The following is a 15,724-nucleotide window of genomic DNA, read 5'->3' as shown; positions in this document are numbered from 1 at the left end:
AGGTAGTGCAATATAGAGTGAGGTAGAGAAAGGCAGAGTGAGGTATTTTGCAGCTTATTGGACTAGATAAAGAGAACAGCACATAAAAATACATTTTGGAACATAACAGTAATTACATAGCCTTTTAAACTCTGTTATTTTTTAGAAGAAATATTTGTTTTTCCACAATTTTGGCCCTTTAATGGGGTGAAGTATATCTGTTTACTTCCAAAATTCCTGTTTTTTCCCCTCTTTGATTAGTCTTTTTGAGCAGGAAGCTCTGGGTTTAAATATCCGGCTCTGTCAGGAGGGTGTGAACAGGCTCAGGTCACATAACTAGGCTGGAGGTAGAGTGAGGTAGAGTATTAGGCAGGACAATGTAGTGCAATAGAGAGTGAGGTACAGAGAGAGGTAAAATGAGGTAGAGTAAAGTATGTTGAGATGGATGTCCTCAGTTAATGCAAGCACAAAACTACTTCTTATCCTGGGAAAACCTTTGAGATGGTTTTTAATCATCTAAACATTGGTACAATCACTTTTTATCCATATTGTAAAGCCCTAACTATAACCATAAGGAGTTTAAATTATGATATTTTTTGTGTTATTTCAGAATAAATATTAGTTGTTTCATGCTTTTGGCCCTTTAATGTGGTGAAGCGTATCTGTTTATTTAAAAAAGTGTTTTTTCCATCTTTGATTAGTTTCTTTAAGAGGTAGAATGAAACTATACATCAATATCAAGATATCCAACAGTGTTATCACACATTATCATCATATTTTTTTCTGTCCATATTGTCGTACACCCCTAACTATAACCATAAGGAGTTTAAAATAGATATTTTTCAGCTTAGCTGATTCAGTAAACAGAGCAGCACACAAAATACATTTTAAACAGTGTTATTTCAGAAGGAATATTTGTTTTTCCATGATTTTGGCCCTTTAATGGGGTGAAGCGTATCTGTTTACTTCCAAAAATCCTGTTTTTCCCCTCTTTGATTAGTTTTTTTTAGCAGGAAGCTCTGGGTTTAAATATCTGGCTCCGTCAGGAGGGAGTGAACAGGCAGCGGCGAGGTGGGGGGTAAACGAAGCATTTGTTGTTGATCGTCAGCCCATACTGGTGATCTAAAGCCCATTTGATGTTGGCTGATTGTTGTGAAATCTCGCAGCTGAGGCGTGTATATGTGTGTGTGTGTGTAAGGTAAAATAAGGTAAGGTAAAGTCAGGAGCAGGATTCGTTTCGAGCTCCACGACGTTAGAGACCCTCTAAATGCTTTTCTTGCACGGGTTCAGGGATAGGCAGGCAGGGTGTGGTCGAGAGAGGTAGAGTTAAAGTGGAAAACAGACAGAGAGAGAGAAAGAGAGAGAGTGGAGCTTATATGTGCGAGAGAAATAAAGTGAGAGAATAAAAGAGGGGGGGAGGCAGAAGAGGGGGAGAAAGGGAGCGTGAGAGAGATGAAGAATGTTTAGAAACACAACTCCGAGTCCTCCGAGGATTACAAACCTTATTTGAAGTGAGTGCGGATACACACACAGTTTTGAAGTGTGTATATAAGTGTGTTTGTGTGTCTGTGTGTATGTGTGTGTGTGTGTGTAAACTCTTGCTCCCTCGCGCTGCTCTTGAGGCCTTTTTTTATATGAGGTGTTCCAGAAACTCAAAGCCCGCCGCACGGCAGCGGCCCAAGAGCTTACTTTCCTACTGTCTCATTATGAGAAAAAGAGAGAGAGAGTGTGTATATCTTTGTGTTTCTACCGCACATATCCCACCCAGGGAGATATTGTGTTTTTCTTGTATGTATGCACTTGTTAGCCCCCCTTGACATTACTGTCATATGGAAATTCCACAGGGTTAAAAAGTCCCAGTGTGTGAAATCATGAATATATCAGGGTTTTAAAGGAATAATTCAGACTTTCTCATTGTCACCGTCTCTATTTAAAACACCAATAACAAATACTAGTGCATTATCTTTCTGTAATTCAGTTCAAAATGTGAAACTAATATATTATATAGATGTATTAAACACATAGTGATCTAATTTAATCATTTATTTATTTTATTTTTGATGATTATGGCTTACAGCCAATGAAAAATAAAAAATCAGGCTCTCAGAAAATTAGAATATTATACAAGAACAATTGGTACTTTTTATTGCAGTGTGGGCAGTGTTCCAATCCTGCTGGAAAATGAAATCATTGATCATCAGTAAATGTTGCATTTCATCTGGAAATCAAGGGACCAGAGTCTGGAGGAAGAGTGGAGAATCACACTAGTGTGGCCTTTTTACAGTCAGTGATGGTTTGGAGAGACATGTCATCTGCTGGTGTTGGTTCACTGTGTTTTATCAAGTCCAAACTTTTATGGAGATGTGGATTTTATGTTCCAGCAGGACTTGGCACACTGCCCACACTGCCAAAAGTACCAATTTGTCTTATATAATAATATTCTAATTTCTGAGACACTGATTTTTTTATTTTATTATTTTCATTTTCTGTAAGCCATAATCATCAACAATAAAATAAATTAATGCTTAAAATAGATCACTCTGTTTGTAATACATATATATAATATATGAGTTTCACATTTTGTACTAAATTACTGAAATAAAGTAACTCTTCTCTTTTAAACTAGTATAGCTGCAAATGGGTCGATTCTTGGTGTCAAAGCACATTTTATTACCCAATATATTGCCAAAAGTATTTGCTCATCTACTTTTGCACTCAAATTATCTTTAATGACATCCAGTTCTCAACCCTTTGCCGCTATAACAGCTTCAACTCTTCTGGGAAGGCTTTCCACAAGGTTTAGAAGTGTGTTTATGCTTATGACATTTTTGCCATTCTTCCAGAAGCACATTTGTAAGGTCAGATACTGATGTTAGTCGAGAAATTCAGGCTTGGAGTCTCCACTCTAATTCATCCTAAGGTGTTCTATTGGTTTGAGGTCTGGACTCTGTGCAGGCCAATACAATTCTTCCACACTAAGCTCTTGCTTTGTGTACTGGTGCTCAGTCATGTTGCAACAGAAAGTAGCTATCCTCACACCATAATCCCCCCTCTACCAAACTTTACATTGGCACAGTGAAAGTACTGTTCTACTGGCAATCTCCAAATCCAGACTCATCCATCCGATTGCAAGATAGAGAAGCATGAATTTCCACACCAGAGAACATATTTCCAATGCTTTAGATTCCAGTGGCAGCATGCTTTTCACCACTGCATCTAATTATTTGCAATGTGGTTGATGATATAGGGCATCTTGTTAACCATGAAAACCTTTTCTAACCTATGTGACATGTATCAACACTCACAATCTACTGGTCATAATACATGTATACACGCCATAGTTGTACTTTAAGTCATTCTTAATAGGACAAATGTCCATTAGATAATGTCATAAATATGAATGGAAATAATTCAGTTAATTAGAGTTAGAAAGAATTTTATACAAGTATATTAGTTGGCAGATTGGTCCAAATTGGTTTGTTTGAATAAGCGTGAACGCCTTTTGGCTTAAGCAGTGCACCAAATAAGATTTGGGTCTGTATTAACGTAATACACTACTTAATACAGTTCTTACTAAAGCCCTCAGAAGGTCTACATTTACTACCACACTCTAGGATGAACCTAATTTGAACCAAAACTGTCCTTAGTTTCTTCTTCTCAGCTGTTGCAACATTTTTTTATCATCTCCTGTTTATTTAAATGCTGCAGTGTAAATGTAAAACTTTTACAGTGGTGTTGCTGTGTGTTACTTACTAGTTGAGGTGTTCATATGTATTACAGTGCAGGCAACATCACAAGATAGCTGAGAGAGCATAATTTAAACCCTTTTTTAGCATAATAGAGCTTCAACACTGGGGAAAGTGGTTACTGAGAGTTTAGCAGACTGTAACTAATCAAAATGGCCTCAGGACTGCCATGAAAGAGGAAGCCATTAGAAATATCGCTAACGACCCACAAGCATGTAAATTTCTGAACCTTAACTAATGCCTCTTTCCTCATCTTTCTCTCTCTCTCTCTCTCTCTTTCTCTCTCACTCTTATCTCCCAAGTGATGGAAGCCTGTCTACAAAGCAGATCGTGTTCCTCCAGAGACCAGCACTGCCTCTCAAGAGGAAACAGTCAAAGGTGCATAACTCCTCAGACTATTCTATTATATAAGCTTTTGTCCTATATACTGTATAATAACTGAATTTTAGGTGGAAGAAAATTGCTGAATCACCTCTTCCTTACAGCTTACTCCTCTGAGTTCAATCTCTACCTTGTTTCACATGTTCACAATAAAGCTATGAACTAAGCTCAAGCCCAAAGTTCTCTAAGTTCTCCTCTCAGATTTCGATATGCCAATAGTATGGTCCAACTCTGGAAAATTATGGTGAAGAATCAGATTTTACATATAAACTTTTTTGTGGTGTGTTCTTCCCATGATTTAAAAGGGAAACTAATGTCAGTTATTCAGTAGCTTTATTTGTTTTAGTGTTAAAGACAGTGAACAGCTGTTGTGCATAGATACTGCTGAACATGTTCCAGTCTGGTTATGTTGTACTTTCCTGCATTGACCATCACAGAGTTTAAACAGTCTCTCATGCAGTTTTTAGTTTCATTTAATTCATAACCTGTTGTTATCTGGGGGCCCCAGGCAATTGCTTGGTTCAACTGTTCTGTTGTAATGAGCCTTAAAATACTTAAACCACTGCAAACATTCAAAATTAGACATTGAATATTCATATTGAAGGTTTTTTTCTCCAACTGAGATTTCTGTCTGTTTTGTCTATGCATTCAGATAATTGGAGCTCGGTGACAGTGGAGCTTTTTCAAAAGTGCTCTCCAAGCTGGAGATTTTTGAATATTAAATTTTTAGTCTTGTCATGTGGATGGAAAAAGCATAGAATTTTAATAGCATTGAGGTCACAAGGCAGGCATTTTTCTGGCCAAATCTCAAATCCCTCCTTACTCCCTTTGTAGTCATGCATAAGAAAATCATTGTCTGCATGAAGATAGCACTAGAATTCATATTTTGACATATGAATTAATGTGAATACTATTCTATTATATATATATAACTCTGCTCTGTTTAAATTTAGAATTAATAAATCTTAGAATCCATGATTTGTATAATAATAATGTGTACAGGGACATCATGCTCATGTAAAGATCTGGATTGGTAAGGCTGTTAAAACATCCTGTGGACCTCTTAACTAGAGGCCAATCTGGGTTTAAGAAAGTATGCGATGATTGGACCTCATCAGCAATAGTGACCCCAGATTTTGGGACCAAAATATCTTTCATATATGATTCACTCAGAAGATTCATTCATTCAAGATCAAGGGTCACTAGAGTAGTGATGCTTTTCATCAGGGGTGCTTTTGAAGGATTTCAAAGGCTTCCAAGTAGAGTTCGCACCTTTTTCCACACTGGATCCTGTCATCTCTAGCTGTTTTTTTAAATTGCATCGCTTGTTAATTATTTCTCTGCTGCTGTAAATCGGTCTATGTAGTTTGAAAAGCTAAGCTGTTTGTTGTTGTTGTTTTTTTTTCTTTCTTGATTTGTTTTATTGTCTCTGGAACTGCGTTCTGTTCCTCAGGATGCAATCGCGGTCCCTTGATATTTCTCGGATTCGTTTCCCCTCACATCATTTTAAACCACCTCTTTTTTTTCATTGTTCTGAATAAAAACTCATTAGCAATGTCCTTGATTTGCATAAATGAAACAGGCTCTGTAAACCCACTCTTGTGTTTCAGAAACTCATCTTCAGAACGCGGAACAAGGCGACCAAGAACTCCATCAAAGACGCGCCGAAAAACAAGAAGAAGAAAAGCACAGCCGCCGAGAGAGAGCTGGATGAGGCGCCGAAGGTCCGGGACAGGGTGGAGAAGGATGCGGCTGAAGAGGATAATAATAAGGACACGAAGAAGAACAAAGGGAAAAACGAGGGAAGAAACAGAGAGAAGGAGACGGTAGAGGTTGAGGAGGAGAAGAGTGAGAAATGGGTAGAGAATGAAAGGGAGGTCAGGAGAGAGGTAGGGAATGAAATGGATAGAGAAGAACGAGACGTAGAGGAAAAGCAAGAAGGGTTAGAGGTCAGGAAAGTGCAAGATTCGACTACTGAGGTTAAAAACGAAGAAACCAATGATCTGAATGCAGAGGCGGAGGTAGAAACAAGACATACTGACTCAACTGGACTGGATAGAACAGAGCAGGAAAACCACCAACAGCACACGACGCCAATCCCAATCGAGGAATCCGAACATCTGGCCGATTCTGGTAATTTGGAATAATCGCACCATTTGCCTTGCCTCTGCTTGCAAGGGGCAGGGGCTTTGTGGACATTTCATTCAGTACACTCAGTGTACGAACAGGGAGAAATCTTAAAAAAGCCCAACGCCTGTTCCAGTGACCTCTGAAAGCCCACTCTGACCATAGCAGTGGGGTAAAAACAGACGTTCCCCACCTGCCCTTGCCTAAGCGTTCAGGGTAAGACCAGAGATTATTACCTGTAAAAGCACTGGATATGAAAATTACATGGATGTATCTATATATATACATAAGCCCAAAGAGGCCCAGGGCTGACGAAATATACTGACTCTTGCGCTGTCCATTATCCTGAACCTTACCTCAGTTGAAAATAGCCTATGCTGTGTAAGCAGTGGGCGCATCCAGTGTGCTTAAATAAGACGAGGAGGAGTAGGTGGCTTGTCGTTGCGAAAGGCAATCTGCAATCTGTTGTAAAGAAGTAAAGAAGATATCGTTGTGTCCTTCTGTTTACATATATGAATATGTTCAGTCACGATCCCAGCAAGCATAAAGTATTAAGTGCGCACTGAGAAGATTTACATTGGAATCGCATCGCAAATATGTGTTTCGCATTCGAGCTGTCAGCTTTGGGGCCACGTTCTCAAGCCACAGCCGGGGAGAAATCCAGAGACAATCTGTGCTGACTCTGCAGCAGACTGTTTGTTTTGACTATTTTTTTATTTTATTTCTCACTCGCCGAGGTAATGAATGTCAAAATCCCAAAAGTCCACGAGTCCTTCGGTCCACAGAAACCAAAAAAAGAAGCCTGAAAAAGTTGGAACATGACTTGAGAACACGGCAGACAAATGAGAGCCTAATCCTGTCCGCCAGAAAACAAGTGTAACCCTGCCGGCAGCAGAACATCCAGAGCTGAATCCATTTGCACGACATCTCTAAAAAAAAAAAAACAAATGGGTCTGACCTTTCTTGACCTGGCCTGGGTCCAGGGATTCATTAGGCGATGAGGATACAGCTGAATGGCATGACCTCTCATTCGTTTGTAATTAGCAATGGGAGACCATCTCAAATTCATAATTCATTTCATGGGCTGATGGTGGAATGAGATTTCCTGTACCTGTTAAATGTTTGGACACACAGAAATATATATTTGATCTCATTAAAAGGAACTCTGATGTGGTTCGTTGTTAGAGTAAAGCCCAAACCAGACACCACCATTCTACACAGTCTTTTCTGGCTTGTTCCTGTTCAAAAGTACCAAACTTACTAGTATAAACACATTTTAAGACAAAAATAAATATTGAAGTCGATGCTCATATATTAATTTGGTACAAAAATTGTAAAGAATGTCACCAAAAAGACTGAAAAAGTGATTTTGATAACATTTTCTATGAATATCATGTCTATTAGAGATTAAAAATAAATAACTTATAACACATTATAATGCATATAATTCATAAGGTGCTATTAAAATGGCTCTAAATATGTATAGGAATTAAATATAAAATAAATTAAAAAGAAACACATTATAGAGATGCTTAGTATGCATTAGAGATTTTAATCATAATAATTATCAGTGTTTATGGGATGTTATATGTTTATACCAAGCACCTCAACAAAGGAAAAACTGCCTTAACAAACCATACTATAATTACTTTTAACTACTCAGAAATTATACTTAATTTAAATATTATAAATGATTATATGAATGTATAATGTATTATAAAGTAAAGTGACCGAAGACCATCATTCATATATATTAATAGATATATGATCAATTAATCCAGATGTGTAACAGCTTATGATGCATTATAATCATTGTACATTAGTATTATACATTTTTATTAATATGTATAACCATATGCATAATGCCTCATAAATGCATTATAATGTGTTATGAATATGTTTATGGAGTCTAATAGACAAGCCATTCATATAAATGAAGTGTTACCTTGAATTCTTATGGCTCTTCATGAAGCTACAAGAGCAAAAAAAGCAGCAAGGTGTGAATCTTCATGAAGGTCAATACAGGCTACATTGAAAAATCTGAAATTTTAGAATCTAAATGATTCATTTAACATCTTTTTTTAATCATTTCAAATCTATTGAATTCTTCTTACTCAACGTCTTCACTCCTGTGGTGAATAAAACTCTGAATTATTGAACATTAATGGGTGTTTCCAGACATGGTACAAGGTGATTAAAGATCCAAGCAATGCATCTGACTCAAAGTTAGCATTTCAATAAGCGCTGCATTAGAAGAGCCCTGGGGTGGTTTAAGGTAGCGCTGTGGTCTTTTCCAGAAGGCTCCCCCCAGCAGCTGTAGGGATTATGATCAAAGACGACCGAGCTAAGAGATATTTAGCGTTCACATGATGCTGACTGTACCTTACGGGCTGGCTTCCCGGACAAAGATTAAGCCCCAGAATCAAAAGGATTTTCCACGGAGAATCACCAGTGACGCTGTCGATTAGGCCAAGACTAGGCTTAATCCGTGTCCAGGAAACAGGCCAAGAAGCTAATGTATTATCTGTGAGTTATTTAGCAGGGCGGAAGGAACAAAATAACAGATAAAAAGTGTACAGCGCAGAAGATGGGGCTGTTTCCCGCAGCAATTAATCCCACCCATTATTTCCTAGTGTCCAACTTACTTCTTATGTATGTGTGGTCTGATTGATCTATAAGTGAAGGCTAAAAGATCTATTAGACCTCTAATAACTAGGGATGCACCAAATGGAAAGCTTTGGCTTAAACTGAAATCAAACAAAATTAAACATTTGAAATCTTTTTTTAGGTTTGCATTAACCTTTGACTAAATGTTTTTTGTCTTGATCTTCAAACAAAAAGCAATTAGTATTTTAGCCATATGTTACTCAGCAACCAGGGTGTTGGCACAAGCAGTTTAGGCCAATTGTTGATTATACTCAGTAACCAGGGTATTGGCACAAGCAGCTAAGGCCAATTGTCATATTTAATCAGTAACCGGGGTATTGGCACAAGCAGCTCAGGCCAATTGTCATATTTTACTTAACAACCCGGGTTTTAGCACAAACAGCTAAGGCCAATTGTCATATTTTACTCAGTAACCAGGGTATTGGCACAAGCAGCTAAGGCCAATTGTCATATTTAATCAGTAACCGGGGTATTGGCACAAGCAGCTCAGGCCAATTGTCATATTTTACTTAACAACCCGGGTTTTAGCACAAACAGCTAAGGCCAATTGTCATATTTTACTCAGTAACCAGGGTATTGGCACAAGCAGCTTGGGCCAATTGTCGTATTTTACTCAGAAACCAGAGAATTGGTGAAAGAAGCTCATGCCAATTGTTGTTTTTTGTATTTTACTCAGCAACCAGGATGTTGGCACAACCAGCTAGGGCCAATTGTCATATTATACTCAGTAACCGGCGTGTTTGCATAAGCAACTTGGGCCAATTTTCTTAATTCACTCAACAACTGGAGACTTGGCACAAGCAGCTTGGGCCAGTTGTCGTATTTTTCTCAGAAACCAGGGTGTTGGCACAACCAGCTTGAGCCAATTGTCATATTTTACCCAGAAACCAGAGAACTGGCAAAAAAATCTCAGGCCAATTGTTGTATTATACTCAGTAACCAGGGTATTGGAACAAGCAGCTTGGGCCAGTTGTTGTATTATACTCAGTAACCAGGGACTTGGCACAAGCAGCTTGGGCCAATTGTCATATTATACTCAGCAACTGGGGTATTGGCACAAGCATATGGGCCAATTGTCGTATTATACTCAGTAACCAGGGTGTTGGCACAAGAAGCTTGGGCTAATTGCCGTATTTTACTCAACAACCAGGTTTGTTGGCACAAGCAGCTTGGACCAATTGCCATGTTTTACTCAGCAACCAGGGTGTTGGCACAAGAAGCTCAGGCCAATTGTCGTATTATACTCAGAAACCAGGGTGTTGGCACAAGTAGCTTGAATTAAAATAAACTAGTCATTGTTTTGATATAAATTGTTTTGTCTTTTGACTTAATTTCACACACTTTTGTGCCATTTTTTAACAAATATTTTCAGTTGCCAAATATTTGGTGCATCCCTACTTATAACCAAAAAGCTCCCATATAACATTGTAACAGCTTTTGCACTCCAAATGATCCATAATCATCCAGAATGGAAGGTGTTTCGGACCCTTTTCACCCTGAGTTTCATGGAGAATAGTGACCAGTGTCCATTCTACAGTATTTCAGTATGGCTCACAAAAAGGAGTTTTTATGACTCACTCATTTCCTCAAACATTATGACGAGTGAAACCTACAGGTACATACACTACCGTTCAAAAGTTTGGAATCATGTGTTCTATTTTAAATTTTGAAGATATGATACAGGGGTTATCCTTTATAGTGTATTGTGATACTGGATCAAGCAAGATGATACATGGTGATTATCTTCATCCATTTTTGTTGGATGGAGATACAACGAATATACAATCTGAAATGCTTCATATAAACTGAGAGAGATAAACAATAAATGATGTAGATGGAGATTATTAGCGTACATATACAGTACTAGTCAAAAGTTTGGACACAGCTTCACACAAATTCAGTGTTTTTCAAGTCAAATCAAGTCAAGAAGCGTTTTTTTCAGAACAGTAGAATAGTTCTACTTTCTTTTGTTGGCACAATCAGTTGCAGCGGCTACTTCGGGAACAAAGAACTCACAATCATGCAAGAGTTCGCTACCAGAGCAACTGGTCTAAAGATGGTCTACAAGCAGAGCTACGAGTTCTTGGCCTGCTAAAATCTGTTGTGATTCCTGCAGTGTTTCCTGATTTTATTATTTTTTTCATTATTTTACATTGTAGATAAAAGTGTTAAACAAACAAGAATATGTTTTATATTTTAGATTCTTCATAGCTTTATGAGGTAGAGTCAACTGGAATTCAGGCTTTCAGTTAACAGCTGTGCTGAACTCATCAAGAGTTAATTACTTGGATGTCTTATCTCTTAGTGTTTGAGAGCATCAGTTGTAAAGTAGTGAAGAGGTAGAGTTACAGGTACACAGTGAATAATAGCTCTGTTTGACTAATGCTTTAATCCATATTATGAGGAGCAAGAACTACTCAACTAAGTAAAGATAAAATATATAATATTTAATGAAGGTCAGTCAATTTGAAACATTTCAAGACCATCAAAAATGTAATGATGGAACTGGCCCTCATCAGGACCGCCCCAGGAAAGAAAAAGCGAGAGTTACCAGCCTCAGAAGTTTTACGCTTTAACCCTTGTGTGGTGTTTTCATTTTTCATCAAATGATACTAAAAAAATATTTTTTATTGGCATTGGCTCATTTTTTGTGAAAAACATATATCAAAACACATTTTCGATAAACACACACTAAACCCCAACCCCCCACACACACATTTATATTACATACAGTATGTTTGGCCAAGGGCTAATAAACATTGCTTCATTTGTAAATTTGAAACTAAACACATTTTCTACTCATATCGTGAGTTAAATTCATTTTCTTTTACATTTTATTTAAAAAACTAATAAAAAAAAAGAGCAGCACTTTTAAAAGAAATGTAACATAAGAAAGGTAAAGGGTAAATATTAACCATGTAAGCTGTTTATATTGCTTGCAATTTAGGTGAAGCGAGCATGTGTAAAGCATTTTAATGTAGAATTGCTTAATTTTGCTGAATTAAATACAAGTAACAAAGTAAACCAGTAACAAAAACATGAACACCACACAAGGGTTAAGATGACTTAAGTTTTAATTTAGAGTGTAGTAGAATGAGAAGCTGTATCCAAACTCTTGACTGGTACTTTTTTATTCATTATACAGCAGATTGCAATGCAATTACAAGCAATTAAGTTAGCAACTACTTCACTAGCATTCATCGGTATCATCTGTTAATAATTTACCATCATAATTACAGTCAAACAGCGCAGTTCTATCTCCTCCAAAAGCCAATTTAAAGAGATTCCAGACTTCTGAATGGCAGCGTGCTTCATTTCAGAGCCGTGTCGGATGTGTTTTATCATTTTAATTGCTCCTAGTTGCCGCGTAGTTTGTTAGAATGGATGGGACATGGGTGGCTTGTCATTGTAATGTGATGGCAGAGTTAAAGTATCGTCGTGATAATGACTACAGTGTTCTTCTGTACCGAGCAAACACACACAAAAAAAAACTTACCAAAAAAAAAAAAACGACACGCGACAAACCGGCGTTCATCTTATCTCTGTTCGCTCCTCGCTGTCTTAACACTGATAAATGAAGAAGTGCTGATACCATCTTCTCTCTTTTGTTGCCGATGATTGTTGCCTCCTGGCAGGTGATTAATTATGCCGTGTGTTTTGCGCTGCTGTCAGTGCCTCTCCTGCTCGGCGGCGGGTTTGGCTGCGTGTCACACCGCTTTTACGTCCGTCGCTCTCGGAAGAGACTTCTTAATGTCGAGCGACCTCCTGTGATCAGTGCCGTGGAGGTCCGCCCTGCCTTATAAAGGGTCTTAGCGATGTTGCTTTGTAGACGCCGGGCGCCAAACTGGACAAGAGGTCGAGACGAGTTATGTCAGTGGTTCCTGTGCGCTGTGTGGTTTTGAGCTTATGCAATATGCAAAAATACACATTTTTAGCAGCGTTCCTATGTGATGTTCAGAGCCATCAAGCTTCTCTCAGAGCCTCAAAGTTCCCTCATATACTAAAGTTACTAGCGCATCTCAAAAAACTAGAATATCATAGAAAAGTTACTTTATTTCAGTAACTCAGTTCAAAATGTGAAACTCTATATATTATATAGATGTATTACACACACAGACAGTGATCTATTTTAAGCATTTATTTCTTTAATTGTTGATTGGTGATTGGAGTGTCGCAGTGTGGGCAGTGTGCCAAATCCTGCTGGAAAATGAAATCCGCACCTGCATATAAAAGTCGTCAGCAGAGAGAATCATGAAGTGCTGTAAGATTTTCCAGGAAAACACAGCACCAAGCCATCACTGACCATCAGTTTTTATAGAGATGTGGATTTCATTTTCCAGCAGGATTTGGCACACTGCCCACACTGCCAAAAGTACCAATTGGTCTTATATAATATTCAAATTTTCAAAATATTCATTGGCTGTAAGCCATAGTCACCAACATTAAAATAAATAAACGCTTAAAATAGATCACTCTGTACATACAGTACAGGCCAAAAGTTTGGACACTCCTCTTTTTCAATGCGTTTTCTTTATTTTTATGGCTATTTACGTTGTAGATTCTCACTGAAGCATCAAAACTATGAATGAACACATGTGGAGTTTTATGTACTTAACAAAAAATTATTACTGCTTTGCACACGCTTGGCATCATTCTCTCAATGAGCTTTAAGAGGTGGCCACCTGAAATGAAAAGTTTTCCAACAGTCTTGAAGGAAGGAAGGAGTTCCCAGAGGTGTTTATTAGCACTTGTTGCTCCTTTTCCTTCTTCACTCTGTGCTCCAGCTCACCCCAAACCATCTGGATTGGGTTCAGGTCCGGTGACTGTGGAGGTTCAGCTCATTTTTCGTACATAAGTACATAAAACTCCACATAACTGTGTTCATTCATAGTTTTGATGATGCCTTCAGTGAGAATCTACAATGTAAATAATCATAAAAAAATTAAGAAAACGCATTGAAAAAGAGAAGATATGTCCAAATTTTGGCCTGTACTGTATGAGAAGATGACTTGTAGTAGACTTGTAGGCTCTGTAGAGGGACACCTGGTGTCCTCGTCAGGTCAACAGGCTCCATCTGTAGGGCGCGGAGGCCTCGGCTTGACCTCGTTTGCTGGCGGCTACAGAAGACTTGAATTTCTCGCTCGAATGAGACAGAAAAACAAGGGTGTGAAAGGCGGCGTGAAGGGATCTGCTGCTTCGTCTGCTGAGTAACACTTAGTAACCTTTAGCGGGCACTCGCAACCGCCGAGACAATCCGCGGCTAATGGAGCTCTCTGCCTCTTTCGAGAGCGTCCGCTCGCCTCGTACGCAGCTAATGTGCGCTTTGCTCCTTTTGCCTAACCTTTTCATGCGTCAGAAACTCCGGCAGCAAAGAGAAAGCGAGCTTATTACCTGTAATAACACGCAGTTCCTTCGGTTCATTCCTTGTTCTCTTTCTTTCCAAGTGGCGGAACCACTGGAACCACTGGAGGGGCTGTGCGTGATTATTATGTACTGAAGTTTTTCCGTTCGTTTGTTTGTTTGTTTGTTTCTTTATTTGTTTCTTTCTTTCTGCTGGTGAAGTACAAATGATGTTGTATATTTGAAAACATTTTCAAACTCTGGCGCCACTTTGGCCATCGCTTCTTTGATTGTCGTTCATTATCACAGACATTTGTAAGACATTATCTCCTGTTCGTTTGGATTAGTCAAATGCGGTGCAGTCCAGAAGTAACCGGACAGTGATTTATCTGTGTTTGTGTTGTTTTGGCTCTGTGCTTTAGGGTAATGGATATTACATGAAACATATGGGAAAAAATAGTTCAGCTTTAATTCAGTGTAGAACATATCGTCAATCTCAATTTTGTCAATTTAAGTACATCATTTAAACAGATAAACTCTCCCTTATACTGTGCACAAAATTTCTTCATGAAAGGACCAATAGAAATACTTTTCGTTTCAAAAGGACCTGAAATAAACTCTTTTTACATTGACTTCCATTGAAAGTTTAGAAGGTTTTTTCTCTCTCCTGTAAAGTTGTACTGCAACGATTCAATTATAGACCATTTCCATGATCACACAGGTCTTATATGATCTTGGGAAAATGTTGGAAAGGTGTGGACATTATCTGAAGTTATACTTTTACACAAATAGTGTGCAGCTAAAGAGTTTTATGTTTCTGGAAAATTACCTGCTCTGTTCACCAATAGGCTCACTAGAACATTACCCAGTCTTTAAGACTTTGAGACTTTGCACTAGAGGGCTGTCAGGATAAAGTCCAGGTAATGTCCAGGACCCATTGTTAACACATTCAGCTCCTTTGGGTAATGTCCGGAAACGTTTTGGGCCCTATTATATAATAAATCAGTTTTATTTGTTCCAAAATGCAATATTGTCCCTCATTTTTTTATCATTAGGTTTTTATGTTGCTTTTCTGTCTTTATATCTGAAATCTATTTGAAGCCCTACTTTCACAATGCTGTCCGTGTTTTCTTGGGTAACCTGATACTTGTCGGGATAGACCACGTAACACCGTAGAGAATATACAGTAAAATCAGAGACCAAGCTTTATAAATAAGGTTTTTTAAAAAATAAGAGGCCACTTAAAAATGATGAGTTTCTTTCATTTAACCAAATTAAAAACCTCTGGAATATAATCAAGAGGAAGATGATCACAAACCATCAAACCAAACTGAACTGCTTGAGTTTCTGCACCAGGAGTGTAAAGCATAAAGTTATCCAAAAGCAGTGTGTAAGACTGGTGGAGGAAAACATGCCAAGATGCATGAAAACCAGGGATATTCCACGAAATATTGATTTCTGAACTCTTAAAACTGTATGAATAT

General features: G+C 38.1%; 1 protein-coding gene and 1 long non-coding RNA gene across 3 annotated transcripts in view; both read left to right on the top strand.

Moving 5' to 3' along the window:
• The window catches only part of LOC107196951 (raftlin), a 181,854-nt gene extending 174,451 nt beyond the window's left edge, over nucleotides 1-7,403 (top strand). For both annotated transcript variants that reach the window (XM_022679877.2, XM_022679876.2), the window contains exons 9-10: nucleotides 4,028-4,103; nucleotides 5,717-7,403. In XM_022679877.2, the coding sequence (XP_022535598.2) occupies nucleotides 4,028-4,103; nucleotides 5,717-6,253 (613 nt within the window). In that variant the 3' untranslated portion in view covers nucleotides 6,254-7,403. The remainder of the gene's footprint in view (nucleotides 1-4,027; nucleotides 4,104-5,716) is intronic.
• LOC125784414 (uncharacterized) overlaps nucleotides 1-15,724 on the top strand; it is a 182,683-nt gene that overhangs the window by 160,086 nt on the left and 6,873 nt on the right. The window lies entirely within an intron of this gene.

The sequence above is a fragment of the Astyanax mexicanus genome, chromosome 1, assembly GCF_023375975.1.
Source record: "Astyanax mexicanus isolate ESR-SI-001 chromosome 1, AstMex3_surface, whole genome shotgun sequence".
NCBI lineage: Eukaryota > Metazoa > Chordata > Actinopteri > Characiformes > Acestrorhamphidae > Astyanax > Astyanax mexicanus.
Note: the sequence above shows the minus strand (reverse complement) of the source record. Positions and strands in the feature narration are given on the sequence as shown.